The sequence below is a fragment of the Symphodus melops genome (assembly GCF_947650265.1).
Source record: "Symphodus melops genome assembly, chromosome: 2".
NCBI classification, from domain to species: Eukaryota; Metazoa; Chordata; class Actinopteri; order Labriformes; family Labridae; genus Symphodus; species Symphodus melops.
The window spans coordinates 1,983,702-1,996,821 of NC_136692.1; the positions used below are offsets into that span (position 1 = coordinate 1,983,702).

Below are 13,120 nucleotides of genomic sequence, written 5' to 3' on the forward strand. Positions count from 1 at the left end.
CAGAGTCAGCCCCCAGTTGGACACTTTAACGCATATTGATAGTCACTTACTGAGCACTGGTCACTTTAATGATAATCACCCTAATCATGTCTGGTTTCATCCTACTGTTGTGTTATGCTACATCTGTAATGGTTGACATGATCACCCTAACTAGGTCACGTTTCACTCTATTGTCTTCCCTCAATAGTTGGGTACTTTAATGGCAATCACCCTAACCACTCCTGGTTTCACCTTGTTGTTTTGGACACTTAATGCTAATCACTGCTCCTTTATGTTGCTGAGCACTTTAATGGCCCAGTCTGCATCTCTGCATTGACTGTTTACTGACTGTACTCACACCTCTGGCACTACCTCAAACACCTCTGTACATGCACATGTAACTAGTTTCTAGAAGGTCAGCACTTTGTTTCTAAGGCTCTTTAACTGTTTACAGGTCTCTTTTAACCAGCACACATGTTTTTCTCTCCTCACAGGTTATGTACATTATGCTATATACGTTTTAAGTCTAATGCTAATGCTAACTGCACAGGTTTAACTTGTAATTATGTTTACTCTTAGTCACATAGGGGCTGCTAAATCTTGTTTGGGGGATTATTGTATAGAGAGGGGAGGGGGGACAGCGGGTGTGTATTGTAACCAATGTCTTGTGTCCTGCCTGTCTGTATACTGCTACTGGATGCCTTGAATTTCCCTCGGGATCAATAAAGTATCTATCTATCTATCAATCTATCAAGCTATCAATCTATCTATCTATCTATCTATCTATCTATCTATCTATCTATCTACTACAAAGATGTATATGTCACTCTGATCCCTCGTGTTTAAAATGGGTACTGCAGTCTACACTCTAATCATCACAGAGAGCTGTCTCCCCCCTCCTCTCACACAGGTCAGCATGCGGTGGACACTGTAGCTTCAGTGTTTAGCCAGCTCTGCATGTGGTGGACACTGTAGCTTCAGTGTTTAGCCAGCTCTGCATGTGGCGGACACTGTAGCTTCAGTGTTTAGCCAGCTCTGCATGGGTCTGTAAAGCTTTCTGCGTTCTAACCTCTCTCCATGTTTCATCTCCAACATTGATCCTAGTTTGAGCAGCTTTCTGCTGCTGGAGCTTATTAGAAACATGCAGAGGCTTTTTAGCTCGGGTACAATCACTTCTATCTGAAGCAGTTCCACTGCCCGCTTCCATCGCTGCAACACCTGTTGACCTGATAACTGCTCTCATATCTGGCAAACCCAGGGGCGTCCAAAACGGCCTTCAAAGCCCCGCCTACCTTCTCTGGTCCAATCAAATCCAGAGCATTCAGGAGCAGAATCTAAAGTTAGAAGGAGGACATACTGGCTGCTGCATTGTTGTCAGAGAAGCTTCAACACAGCATGTTTCCTTCATGATCACACAGGAAGATCACTCCCCGTCATGAACTGTAACATGTCTACCTGCTAAATATTTTGCACTTCACCTGTAATGATGAATAAATAAAGGCTTTAAGTTCAATAACTAATCAGACATATTTAATGTGTTTTTGTCCCAGGCTGTAAACATGTTTATTTCTGCAGTAAAAAAGTGTGTGTGTGTGACTTCATCCCTCATTCATCAAACTGCAGGATTTTACACTTCCACATCGGCTTTGTTTTCCAACAGATCAATTCCACCTTTCCCCAAAGACCACCTGTCCTCTGGACCCCCGCAGCGCTCCTATCCAAGAATGTCTTGTTTACAAAGGGAGCACGATCACAGATCTGCAGGAAGTCACAATGTGAGACAAATAAAGCTTGTAAAACAAACATCTAACGTTTTATTCAACATGTGATTAATAATGTTTTTTTCCCCCATTTTTACACTTGAATAAGAAACAGAAGATACAAACATAACTGAGTGTGTTTATGTGGATTCGAGTGTCCCAGTTATATATCCCAGTGTTGATCATATTCATATTTATGGCGTTTACAATCACACAGAGAAACCTGGTTCTTCATATCGCTGTACACACGATATTCACGGATTACTTATTTGTTCAGGCACCTGTGGAGTTTATTTCTTATAAAACAAACCGACCACCAAACAGTGACCAAGCATCTCATCCAGGGTTTTGGTAAAAGTTGTTGGATCAGAGCCACGTCTCTGGTTCTGATGTCGTCATGTTTCCTTGGCACTTTCCAACGTGACCCGAGGACGACATGTTAACAAACCGGCGTTTGTTAACACCTCCATCGGACTCAAAAGACACATTTGGTTTGCTGATGCTTTCCTTCAATGCTGATGCTGTCAGAAACTCTCATCTTTCTCAGAATGGGAATAAGAGTTTATCCTGGTTTCTGAAATCGGAATGTGATGCACAAAAACCGGATCCTTAAAAAACCGGATCACACCGGGAAACTGACGTCTATGTAAAAGAACTCATTGAGATTTGAAGTATTGAATATTAACATACAGCATTCAGTCTTTTCACGCCCTGACTTCACTTATGAGTGTAACATGTCTCTGCTGGTGGTCGACTCTGACCCCGCTCGTGGTCACAGCGGGCGGCAGCTGCAGTGGCGCTCCTGATGCTGTCGCAGCTCCACTTTGTGCTGGAAGCCGTAGCGGCAGCGGGGACAGTGGTACGGACGCTCGTCCAGGTGTTTGCGGCTGTGGGTGATGAGGTTGGAGCTCTGGCTGAAGGACTTCCCGCATATCTGACACATGTGGGGTTTCTCTCCTGGTGTGCAAACATAACACAAGTCATTCACAAACACATGATTGATGTTTTTAACGCCCGTTGCTGGAGTTGTTTTTCGAGGTTGTTTGCCATTTTACCTCTTTTTTAATTTTTTTAAGAAGAATAGAACCAGGTAAGTTTCTCAATTCAGGTCCATTTCCCTCATTCATCCTGAATTTTATTTTTGTCCAAAAACACTTAAAAATGCGCTGGAGGATAAATACCAACCCCCTCTGAGCCCTGCTCAGAACAGGCTGTTTCTGTGTCTGTAGCTTTAAATATGTAAATGAGCTGTGTCTGACCACGCCCCCTCTCTGGAAGGGCTCGGGTGTACTCGCTGCTTTCTGGCTCCATGTCCTATTGTTTACGGTGAGAAGGCAGACTCAGAGGGCAGAACAAACACCTAGCTGTGGGAGTGTCACCCACCTGAGGGAGGGGCTACTGCCCTTTGTGATGTCATGAAGGGAAAACATGGTGAATCTCATTTTGCAGAATATGTGACCTTTAAACTATGATGGAGATTGTGCCGTATTTCTCAAAACAACATTTTCAATATGGCGATGATGACATCTGGCTTCAAAATGTCCCTTCAGTAACCAATGGGTGACGTCACTAAGACCACGTCGTCCATGTATGTAAGCGATTCAACAGGTGAACAGGGATTTAACAGGTGAATTTAAAGACGAGCTCACCAGTGTGTATGAAGGTGTGCTTCTTCATGTCGGACTTCTGGTGGAAGCTCTTGCCGCAGTACTGGCAGGGGTAAGGTCGTGTGTCTGAGTGGATGAGGAGATGGGTGGAGAGGGTGGACGAGCGCTTGAACTCTTTCCCACACACGGAACAGCCGAACGTCCTCTCCTAAAACAAACAGGTGCAGCGGTTATGAATCCAGGCGTGTCGTGTCGTATCCATGGTTTTAACGTCCCCATGAAGAGAGATGTGAGCTGACCTTGTTGCCCCTGTACGGTGCCGTGTTATCATTTGATCTGCGTGCTGGTGTCAGGGAGGATCTGCTGCTGTGACTCCTGCATATGTGAGTCTTCAGACTTGACAGACATGAAAAACTCTGCAAAGACAGAGACAGGAAAAAACTTGAAGTGTAAAAAATTTATATTCAGACTTCAGGAGAGATGAATGTTTGAAACTTTCACCAGAAAGTAGCGACCCTGGTTGTGATTTATTTTCTCCTATGATGAGCTGGCGACACCTGGTGGCCAAACCTGGTATTGCACAACATTGAATGATTTCTTTTTAAAACCATCGGGGCCTAAAAGTTGAAAAATGCAATTAAAGCTGAATGCACAACGTGCACAAAAGAGCACATGCACTATGGGACCAGTTATGTGAAAGATTTGAATACTTTTACACGCCGAGGTAGCCAATCAGAGCGAGCAGACCAGGAAGTGTCCCCATCAGATGTTGCATAATTTTACAGCTCACATCACAAAGGGCTTATCTCGTCGGTCAGAGACACAGATGTAACTTAATGTAGTGAGGTGAGACATACTTTGCAGCACAGTGGACAGTCCTGCCTCCTGGTCTCCCTCAGGACCTGTGGGTGCTGAGTCAAGTCTGCCAGTTCCAAAGACAGCTTATCTGGATACTCCGAGTCGCCGTGAATTCTGGAGCATACGACTGGTTTCACGGGATGAGAATCGAGTTTTTCTTCGGTGCAGCAGACCGGACTGCAAAACTTAGCAGATCTACAGTCTGAAGATAAAAAAGACAAAGATGTTAGTAAAGCTGCTATTTGACCTCTCATACCTTTAGATATAAAAATAAACTCAAACAACAATTTCCAAATTGAGAGAGCTCACAAGAAAAGGAAAAGTGTACATGTGACCTTTGCTCATAAATGGTCAATGTAATGAAAATGAGCCGAGCAGTGAATCACTGCAGCAAGTGGAGGTGCAGCTTTTCAGCAGGCAAGGCATGCTTGGGACCCCCGGCCAGTAGGGGGCCCCAAAGCACTGACAAACTTTGAACCACTGACGTAATTAAACATGCACAAAGTTTTCAAATGTTTGGAAATGAAAATTCTTCACATTTTGATTTCTTTTTGTTGGTGTTTGATTATTTAAGACTCTCAAATCTCCCCTGACAGCAAGAACAAAACTTCAAACATACAGAAACTGCATGAAGTCAAGGTGCTGCAGAACAAAGTGGCAATAAGACGACATGTAAGCTGGTTTCAGATTTTGCATTTCCGACCCTGAAGTCTTCCTGACTGCTTGTTTGAGTTGGCATCTCACAGCAGGAGGCTTTCCCTGGAGGAGGGAGGGAGGGAGGGGGGCAGTACACGATGTCAAGCATACCAACACCCGTGATTATGAGAAAGTACGTCTGTCAAAAACATTTAAAATGTCCATGTGCATGGGTCAGAGTTTGCTTTTACACCTGCAGGTCAGACCTACACGCTCACACACTGATGGACAAAGCTGAAGGAACTAATCCCATTCATACACCCACATTAAAGCAGTGGGAGCAACCTGGGGTTAAGTGTCTCTCCTCAGGACACATCGGACATGTGGCATCAAGGGTTGGGAATTGAACCCCCCACATCCCGGTTAAGCCAATTTCAGACCCCCATTTATGAGTCCTCAGCTTTGAAACCATGTGTCTGTAATTTTGTGGCGTTTAGGAACGTTTTGTGTTTTTTAAGAACATGTGACAGACGTGTAAATAACAAGCAGGATAAAGACCCTGAACTCACCGTAAGATTTGGGACTAAGCAGCTGAGGGATCCGACTTCCATTGAGGTGTTTGTCAGCCTCAGGGTCCTGCTGCGATAAGGTGAAGGGCTCCTTGATGGTATTATCCGGTGTTTGGTCCGTGGAGTCCCACAGGGATGCATACCAGGACCCCGTGTTTTTTTCTATGAGGCTAAAGGTCACGGGGGCGGATCCAGGGCTCCGGCTTCTCACCGCGTGCCGAAGGTGGTGCAACCCTCCTCGCTTCACCAAGAAGGAACGAGGCATCACTCAGGGGAGACGAAGACCAGATGTGGACGTGAAATCAAGCTCATCTGTAGAATGAAAGAAGGATGCAGGTGGTATATTTTATGACCAGAAGAGGGCAGCAGATCTGCACGTTTAAAACCAGCACATTTCCTGCATGCTTGAATGTAATGTCATCACTGCATTGTCACGCACTCAAAACGTAAAATAAATCACAATTATTTTCATGCAAAAAAAAAAAAGGTTGATTATAGTGTGAAGTTTAGTTTGGCGCCAACTGAGTCAAATTTCTGAATTCAAAAAAAAAAAAAAATTCTGTTCATTTCTTCTTCTCCAATCTTTTCCCTGCATGTGCTGACGTGTCATGAAGTGACGAGTAGGAAATAAAAAAAGCTCTCTCTCTGATCTCATCGGGACAAACCTGGATGAATAAAAGTCCAATAACAACAACGGCACGGACGAACAGGAGTTAAAGTAAAAGTCTCCTCAGTGCATCAATATCATTTTATCATTTATCTGAAACTGAAACAGTTCGTACACACGACTCAGTCTTGTAGTTATTTATGATCTGGCGCTTCCTGTTTGTCTTTGTGTTATTGTGTGATTACGTATCCTGCACTGTTTCTGCATCTATTGATCCATATACGTTAACGAGGATTTTTAACATCATGTCCCCTTTAATGGCCCATCGAGGGACGGACATTTTAAATTCAGTCAGGCTACATGCTGTCGAGTTTACTCGTCCCGATGCATTTAAACAACAAGTCTCTGCAGCTGTTTCTGTTGTACTGATGAAAACAGTAAAAGGACACATTTAACATGAGTGTTTGTCAAGTGTTCGTACAGGCAGGTGATGTGTTTTGAATTTATTTGACATGTTTTATGAATCAAAGGAAGCTGGTGTTTTGTGCTCCTTCTGATTGGAAGAAATGACATTTAAATCTTTGTTCTTCATCATCATTTCACTTATTTAAAAACACTCTGTTTTCTTATGTTGAAAATAATTGTGTATGATGTCGACACTGTTTGTTCATTTCTCAACGTGTCGACTGAACTCTCGAGCTGTGACTGTTGTGGTTTTAATGTTGTATGTGTTGCATGTATGACTTTGCTTGTTTTTGTCCTTATATCACTATCTTGTGTCTTTGTAAATATGTTGTCTGGCAGCCCCTTGGCTGGGGGTTTGGTGCCTTGCTCAAGGGCAACTTGTCAGTGCTCGGGAAACGCCTCGATACCTCCCCAGCTACCAGAACAAGTTGACAGACCAAAAGCAACAGACACTTTCAAAAATGTCTCTGAGATACGAAAAAAAGAGTGAAAAAAATTAAATATATTTTTAGAGAAATTTAGCACATTTTTAGATTTTACAAATGACTGAAAAAATAAAACTCTCAGAAATCAACGTTTTTCTTAGTTTCTGCCAAATTTCTAAAAAGGCATTTTCTCCCCCCTTTAATCTTTTTATTTTTTATTTTTTTTTGCTGTGAATTTTTTTTATCAGGAAGCATGAAATCAAGTAATAAAAAATAAAATATTATAAGATAGATGGCCTAGCGGTCATGTCGCACCCCATGTAAGGAGGCTATATTACAGGTGGCCCGGGTTCAAGTCCGGCCTGTGGCTCCTTCCCTGAATCATATTGATTCACTGTCCTATCAAATAAAGGACAGTGACAGTGTCCTTTATATAAAGGACAGTGAAATAAAGGACCCCCCCCACCCAAACTTCGTTGTTGACGTCTGATAAATAAATAAACATTATTTGTGTGAGGTTCATTTAGTGATTCCGGAGATTACGGAAAATGATCCTCTTGGCTTTGCTTGTCGAATCAAACGTCTTCAGATCGATGTTGAATCTCTGTTCATTCTTCTTTTACGTATCGTGACGATAAAGTGTGTCGGCCTGCTCCACAGCTCCAAACCGTCGACACGTGGATATCGCTAAATCGTTGCCGTTGTCCCTTTTTGCAGAAACGGACTCATGACCTCGATTATAAAAGAAGGACTGGACTCTGAAGCGTTCGCCCTGAAACATCATGTTTAATTTTGTCTGTATGGAAAACGGCCTTTTGAATATCTACAGTTTTCATACTCGGAGTTTTAGGTTGACTCGTTTTCGACCACTCGTTTTTTCTACCAATTACAGATTTTTTTAGCTCGGCTTTCAGCACCCCTGAAAAACTCTTTACGTGAATTGTTCTATTTTTAATCTTTCGGATTCTATATTATATATGTATATGTATATATATATGTATATATATGTATATATAGTATATGCGTATCTCAGAGAGACGTTTGAGTGTTTTTATTGATTGAAGAACAAACGTCACACGCCGAGCAGGTGACGAGTACAAATACTCAATCTTTACTCTTTAATTCAATTTAACAGATGCGTTAAAAAAAACAACAATAAATTGATCTCTGCTCGTGACGACCGCTCGTACACAAACATGAACATTGATAAAGGACGACATCATCAGCATATTGATGTAGGATGATGAGCCAAGAGGCCGTGCGAGACGTCCGCGCTGCAGGTTTTCCTTCTGCATGATCTCCATTGATGTGTTTAATTCTCTTCTTACTGCACGACACTTTAGGGACAATGACGAACATCTGATCTGGATGCCTTAACCCCCCCAGCCCCCCCCCCCCCCCTTTGCTATTTGTTATTATCTAAAATCTGGACTTCCGATAAGAGACAGCTCAAAGACACTTCCTGTGCCAGGCTGATTAAAAGTCACAAAACAACGATGAGTACTGAAGAGCATCAGAAGAATGCAAAACACAAGTCAAGACATCACTAACGGAGACCAGAGTGCTCCGAGGCCGAGACGAGAACCAAGACCAGTCAAAGTCCTCTTTATGAACCACGGTGTGAACGAGAAATCATTTGAATATATGAACAAAACATAAAAGATACAAATAAAAATACAGAGATAAAACCGGGCTGATAAAAAATGAACTGAAATGATTTGGCGTTTTCCTTCTCAGTGTTTGTGCTTCAGACTCCGAGAGGTCGAGACCTTCAGAAAGTGGTCTAAAGACTCCGACGCCACACAAAGTATTTCATGGAGTGGATTCAGTTTAGATGAATTCAGACTTTATGAAGCTCCAGGTCCGACCACACTGAAGCCATCGAACACAACAACAATCATATTTTTTTTTTTAGAGTGGTGGTTCTCAACTGGTGGGTCGGGGCCCAAAAGTGGGTCGTGGAGGCGTTATCAGTGGACCGTGAGAGAAAGTTCATGAAGGGCTTTTTAAACACCGTCTACCGTCTGACGTCCAAACTGCACCATTTCACACAAAACTGATCTGATTGGTTGGAGTTGGCGGGGAGTCCTGAGGCTTGAAAACCACTAAAAAGTTTTTTTTTTTGTTTTTTTTTAAAGAAAAATGAACAAACCAGCAGAACGTTCTGTTCACACAAACACAAATATGAAGGAAGATTTGTAGAATAAAAATAAAAAACTACTCACCAGATGTTGCTCCTCACGTCTCACCTGAACGTCTCCTTACTGATCTAACGCTGATCGAAGTCGAGCGTGGAGTGAAGTCAGAGTGTCACATGTGAGGTCAGTGTGCTCTGATGGCGGGGGCGTCCATGTTCTCTCTCTCTCTCTCTCTCTCTCTCTCTCTCTCTCTCTCTCTCTCTCTCTCTCTCTCTCTCTCTCTCTCTCTCTCTCTCTCTCTCTCTCTCTCTCTCTCTCTCTCTCTCTCTCTCTCTCTCTCTCTCTCTCTCTCTCTCTCTCTCTCTCTCTCTCTCTCTCTCTGCGGCTCTCGCAGTGATGAGAGGAGTGACAGACGAGGAAGTGTTTCAGCTCTGACACCTCTAGAGCTAACGACCACACTGCTTCCTCCTCACACACACACACACACACACACACACACACACACACACACACACACGCACACACAAACATGCACCATCTCAGCCTCTCCAAGTCGACTTCTTCTTCTTCTTCTTCTTCTTCTTTTAAGATAATAAAAACTTCAGTGCAAACTGAGAAGCTGAAAACAGCCACGTGGACTCTGACAGGATGGAGTTGTGTTGCAGAAAATTCTGCAGAAAGTGTTGACACACTGTGTTGACACCGTCGCGTTACAAAACAGAGCGTGGAAGTCAAAAAGAAAAAAAAGAAGCCGACTGATGCAACTGCTGATTCTCTGTAATGAATGAGAAACCTCGTCTTTCACGACCCGTGTGGCTTCAGTTTGAACAGAACTATTCGAGTCAACGAACATCATCAAAATCACAGGAAATTCAATTTCTGTCGGCTGGTTGAAAGTTAGAAACATCCTTGGTTTTATTTGCCCACAGACCCGAGGTCGGACGTTAATGGAGGATTTATTAATGCTGGAGATTTCTTGCGACATCGAGACGAATCGCTCGTCTGGATTTCACAAACCGCCTCCGTCTGTCTGCGACACAAAACCTCAAAGGTGTTCAAGTACAGTTAGCAACGAGCTCCGACTTCACAAACTTCCCCGGGTTCTTTGAAGTTCAGTGAAAAGTGATTCATAAAGCAAACAGCGAGCTGTGAACAGGAAGTCAGTGTATGATAATGATGTATGTGATGTATGGAAGGTTTAGCATTAGGTCATGTTTTTACCTTTTGTATTCTTCATTTCCTGGTTCATGCTTTTTGGATTTACCCATGATGCCTCTCTTTTAGATCCTGATCCTCATGTTTCCCGCCTTGTGTGTCCGCCCCGCCCTGATGACCCTTTACCTGTATGTAAGCCCCGCCCTGATGACCCTCACCTGTGTGTAAGCCCTGCCCTGATGACCCTCACCTGTATGTAAGCCCCGCCCTGATGACCCTCACCTGTGTGTAAGCCCCGCCCTGATGACCCTCACCTGTGTGTAAGCCCGACCTGATGACCCTTTACCTGTGTGTAAGCCCCGCCCTGATGACCCTCACCTGTGTGTAAGCCCTGCCCTGATGACCCTCACCTGTGTGTAAGCCCTGCCCTGATGACCCTCACCTGTGTGTGAGCCCCGCCCTGATGACCATCACCTGTGTGTAAGCCCCGCCCTGATGACCATCACCTGTGTGTAAGCCCCGCCCTGATGACCCTCACCTGTGTGTAAGCCCCGCCCTGATGACCCTTTACCTGTGTAAGCCCCGCCCTGATGACCCTCACCAAGAAATAAACAACAACGAGACAATCAGGCCTTTGCAAAGGTGCAATGTCAAAGTTTATTTCGTATCATTCGTAGGATACAGAACACTGAAACGTATTTTTTTCCCCCATCGCACTTTGAATTTATATAATCTGTACCGTCATTTAATATACTCAATAACAACAATCAGTTGAATTGCAAGACAGAAAGAGAGAGAGAGAGAGAGAGAGAGAGAGAGAGAGAGAGAGAGAGAGAAGGTGGACAAGGTTTCTGGGGATGAACAGCCGTCACAAACACATCACACATCGGAGGAATCCAACCAGCAGACAAACGAAGGTGGACATGTTGCCGTCTGCTCAACGACTGAAGAATCCACCTTCTGTTTTCTGTTTGGTTGTTTTTTTTTTCCTGCACTGCTTCGTCTCCTTTCTCCCGCTTTGAGTCGGGGGGGGGGAGAAAACGTGTGGATGTTTCAGCTCCACGATGGAGAGTCCGGAGCGACACAGTGAGATGGTGTTTAAAGTCCACAGAGCTCTCTCTCTATACGCGGCGCTGACCTTTGAGCAAACACGAGGCCGTTCAGCACAGCGTCTAAATCTGCCGACTTTTATGGCACGTTACGATGGTCCATTATCATCCCGTTACTTCTGTGAGCGGGAGAAACCTAAATACTGACGGTAAACACAACGCGCTAGAAGTTTATCCTCAATGTTTCATCACAGTAGATGGTGATATTCGGACGGCGGCGAGGGCAGAGCACCGGCACGCTCGTGTCCTGGTGACCACGAAGCTCTGACCCGGGTCAGGACGCCTCAGACAGTCTGAACACCTCTCGCTCGTCTCTGAATTAGACACAGCTCGTTCATGGAAGCAGCCTTGGATGCATCTTCAAACTCGTGTTTTATTTGCTCTTTCGACAACCGTCTGGATTCTGGTTTGGGCCAATCACAATCAGGGGAGGGTTTAAAAGGTCTTTGATGCCTTTTTAAGAACAAACATGACGGCAGCAGCGAAAGCTTTTTGCATTTGGTAAAAGTTAACGACCAAATCATTTGCTGCCAGATGAATAAGACGAGCGAGTTAGCCTCCTATTCTTGCATTTTGCTCCGTGTTGCTGCCTCCGTATGCAGAGGTGCTAAGATAAGCCCCGCCCACTTTTGAAGGGTAAAAAGAAGTTGCGATGCCCGGCTGGTCCAGTACGTTCACCAAACATGTGAAAGTTAGAAAGGACCTGCTACTGCTGGGCAGCAATATGAACAAACACCATGGAGTGACACCTGATGGTCAGTTCTGACTGGAGCCCGACCGATTCATCAACCAGCCGATAATATCGACCCGATACAAGCGTATCAAACGACCATCAGTACGTTCATGCTCAGTTATTTTCCAGCCATCTTGTCTTCTTAACAACTGTTCGATAACTGCATGAAAGGATGAACACAACACACGTGCACGTCTTCATCGATCTCTGCAGATCGAAGAAAGATATCGGCAGACGTATCGATATCGGTCGAGCTCCAGTTTTGACCCGAACTAAAAACAATAAAAGACCCTTTTTCTCATGTTCAGTGCTGCTGCGAGTTTTCATTCTGGAAGTCAAATCACTTATCTGCTCTGACACAGCTGACAGCACTGATTCCTGTGTAGAGATTTCAGTTGTTGCGCTCATGAACGACCACTAAAAAGCTGTTATTTGCAACTGCAATGTGGGCACACCAACATCCTCTTTAGCTCTCTCACGGCCAATACTGCCTGATCCAGTTTCCTTATTTCTTAGACGGCGGCGAGGATCATGCCCAGCACCACTGAAGCAAAAAAAAGAAAGAAAAGAGCATCATTGTGAAAAAGCATTAATATGATGAATGATGAAATAAAAGCAGCGTCTGGGTGATGAATGTTGGAGATCGACGAGGCCGTCCGTACAGGGCTGCGTTCAATCAAACATGATCTCCCCGTGAATCCATTCAGACGCACGACTCACTGCTCATTTCGTTACGTGCAGAGTTCCCTCTTTCCGTGTTGTGCAAAAAGCAGATCACCCTGTTTGATAACCTAAACCTACTCTCACTCTCACTCTCCACACAAAGACTCATGGCTCCTCCTCGTATTTGTTTTTAAACCCTTTTTTTTTTGTACACGTGATATATTAACGTTTGATATGTAAAATATTTTCCTCCAGTCATGATGGCAGCCTTTTTCTCCTCACAGTAAGAACGCCTCCCTCCACACGCTGTCATCAACACGAGCCTGTGATCTGATGCGTCCAGAAATGACACACTGATGATTAAAGGAATAGTTTGACATTTTGAGAAGTGCACCGAGACGTTTGCTTTGATTAGA

The 13,120-nt window shown here is 44.1% G+C and overlaps 1 protein-coding gene across 1 annotated transcript in view; it reads right to left on the reverse strand.

The window, feature by feature from the left end:
- Positions 1 to 2,264: 2,264 nt before the first annotated feature.
- LOC306819940 (EVI5-like protein) overlaps positions 2,265 to 13,120 on the reverse strand; it is a 30,649-nt gene continuing 19,793 nt past the window's right edge. Inside the window, exons 14-18 of the mRNA XM_079337566.1 lie at positions 5,410 to 5,676; positions 4,204 to 4,406; positions 3,646 to 3,762; positions 3,389 to 3,554; positions 2,265 to 2,696 (exon numbers count right to left, since the gene is read on the reverse strand). Coding sequence (XP_079193692.1) covers positions 2,512 to 2,696; positions 3,389 to 3,554; positions 3,646 to 3,762; positions 4,204 to 4,406; positions 5,410 to 5,676 — 938 coding nt within the window. The 3' untranslated portion in view covers positions 2,265 to 2,511. The remainder of the gene's footprint in view (positions 2,697 to 3,388; positions 3,555 to 3,645; positions 3,763 to 4,203; positions 4,407 to 5,409; positions 5,677 to 13,120) is intronic.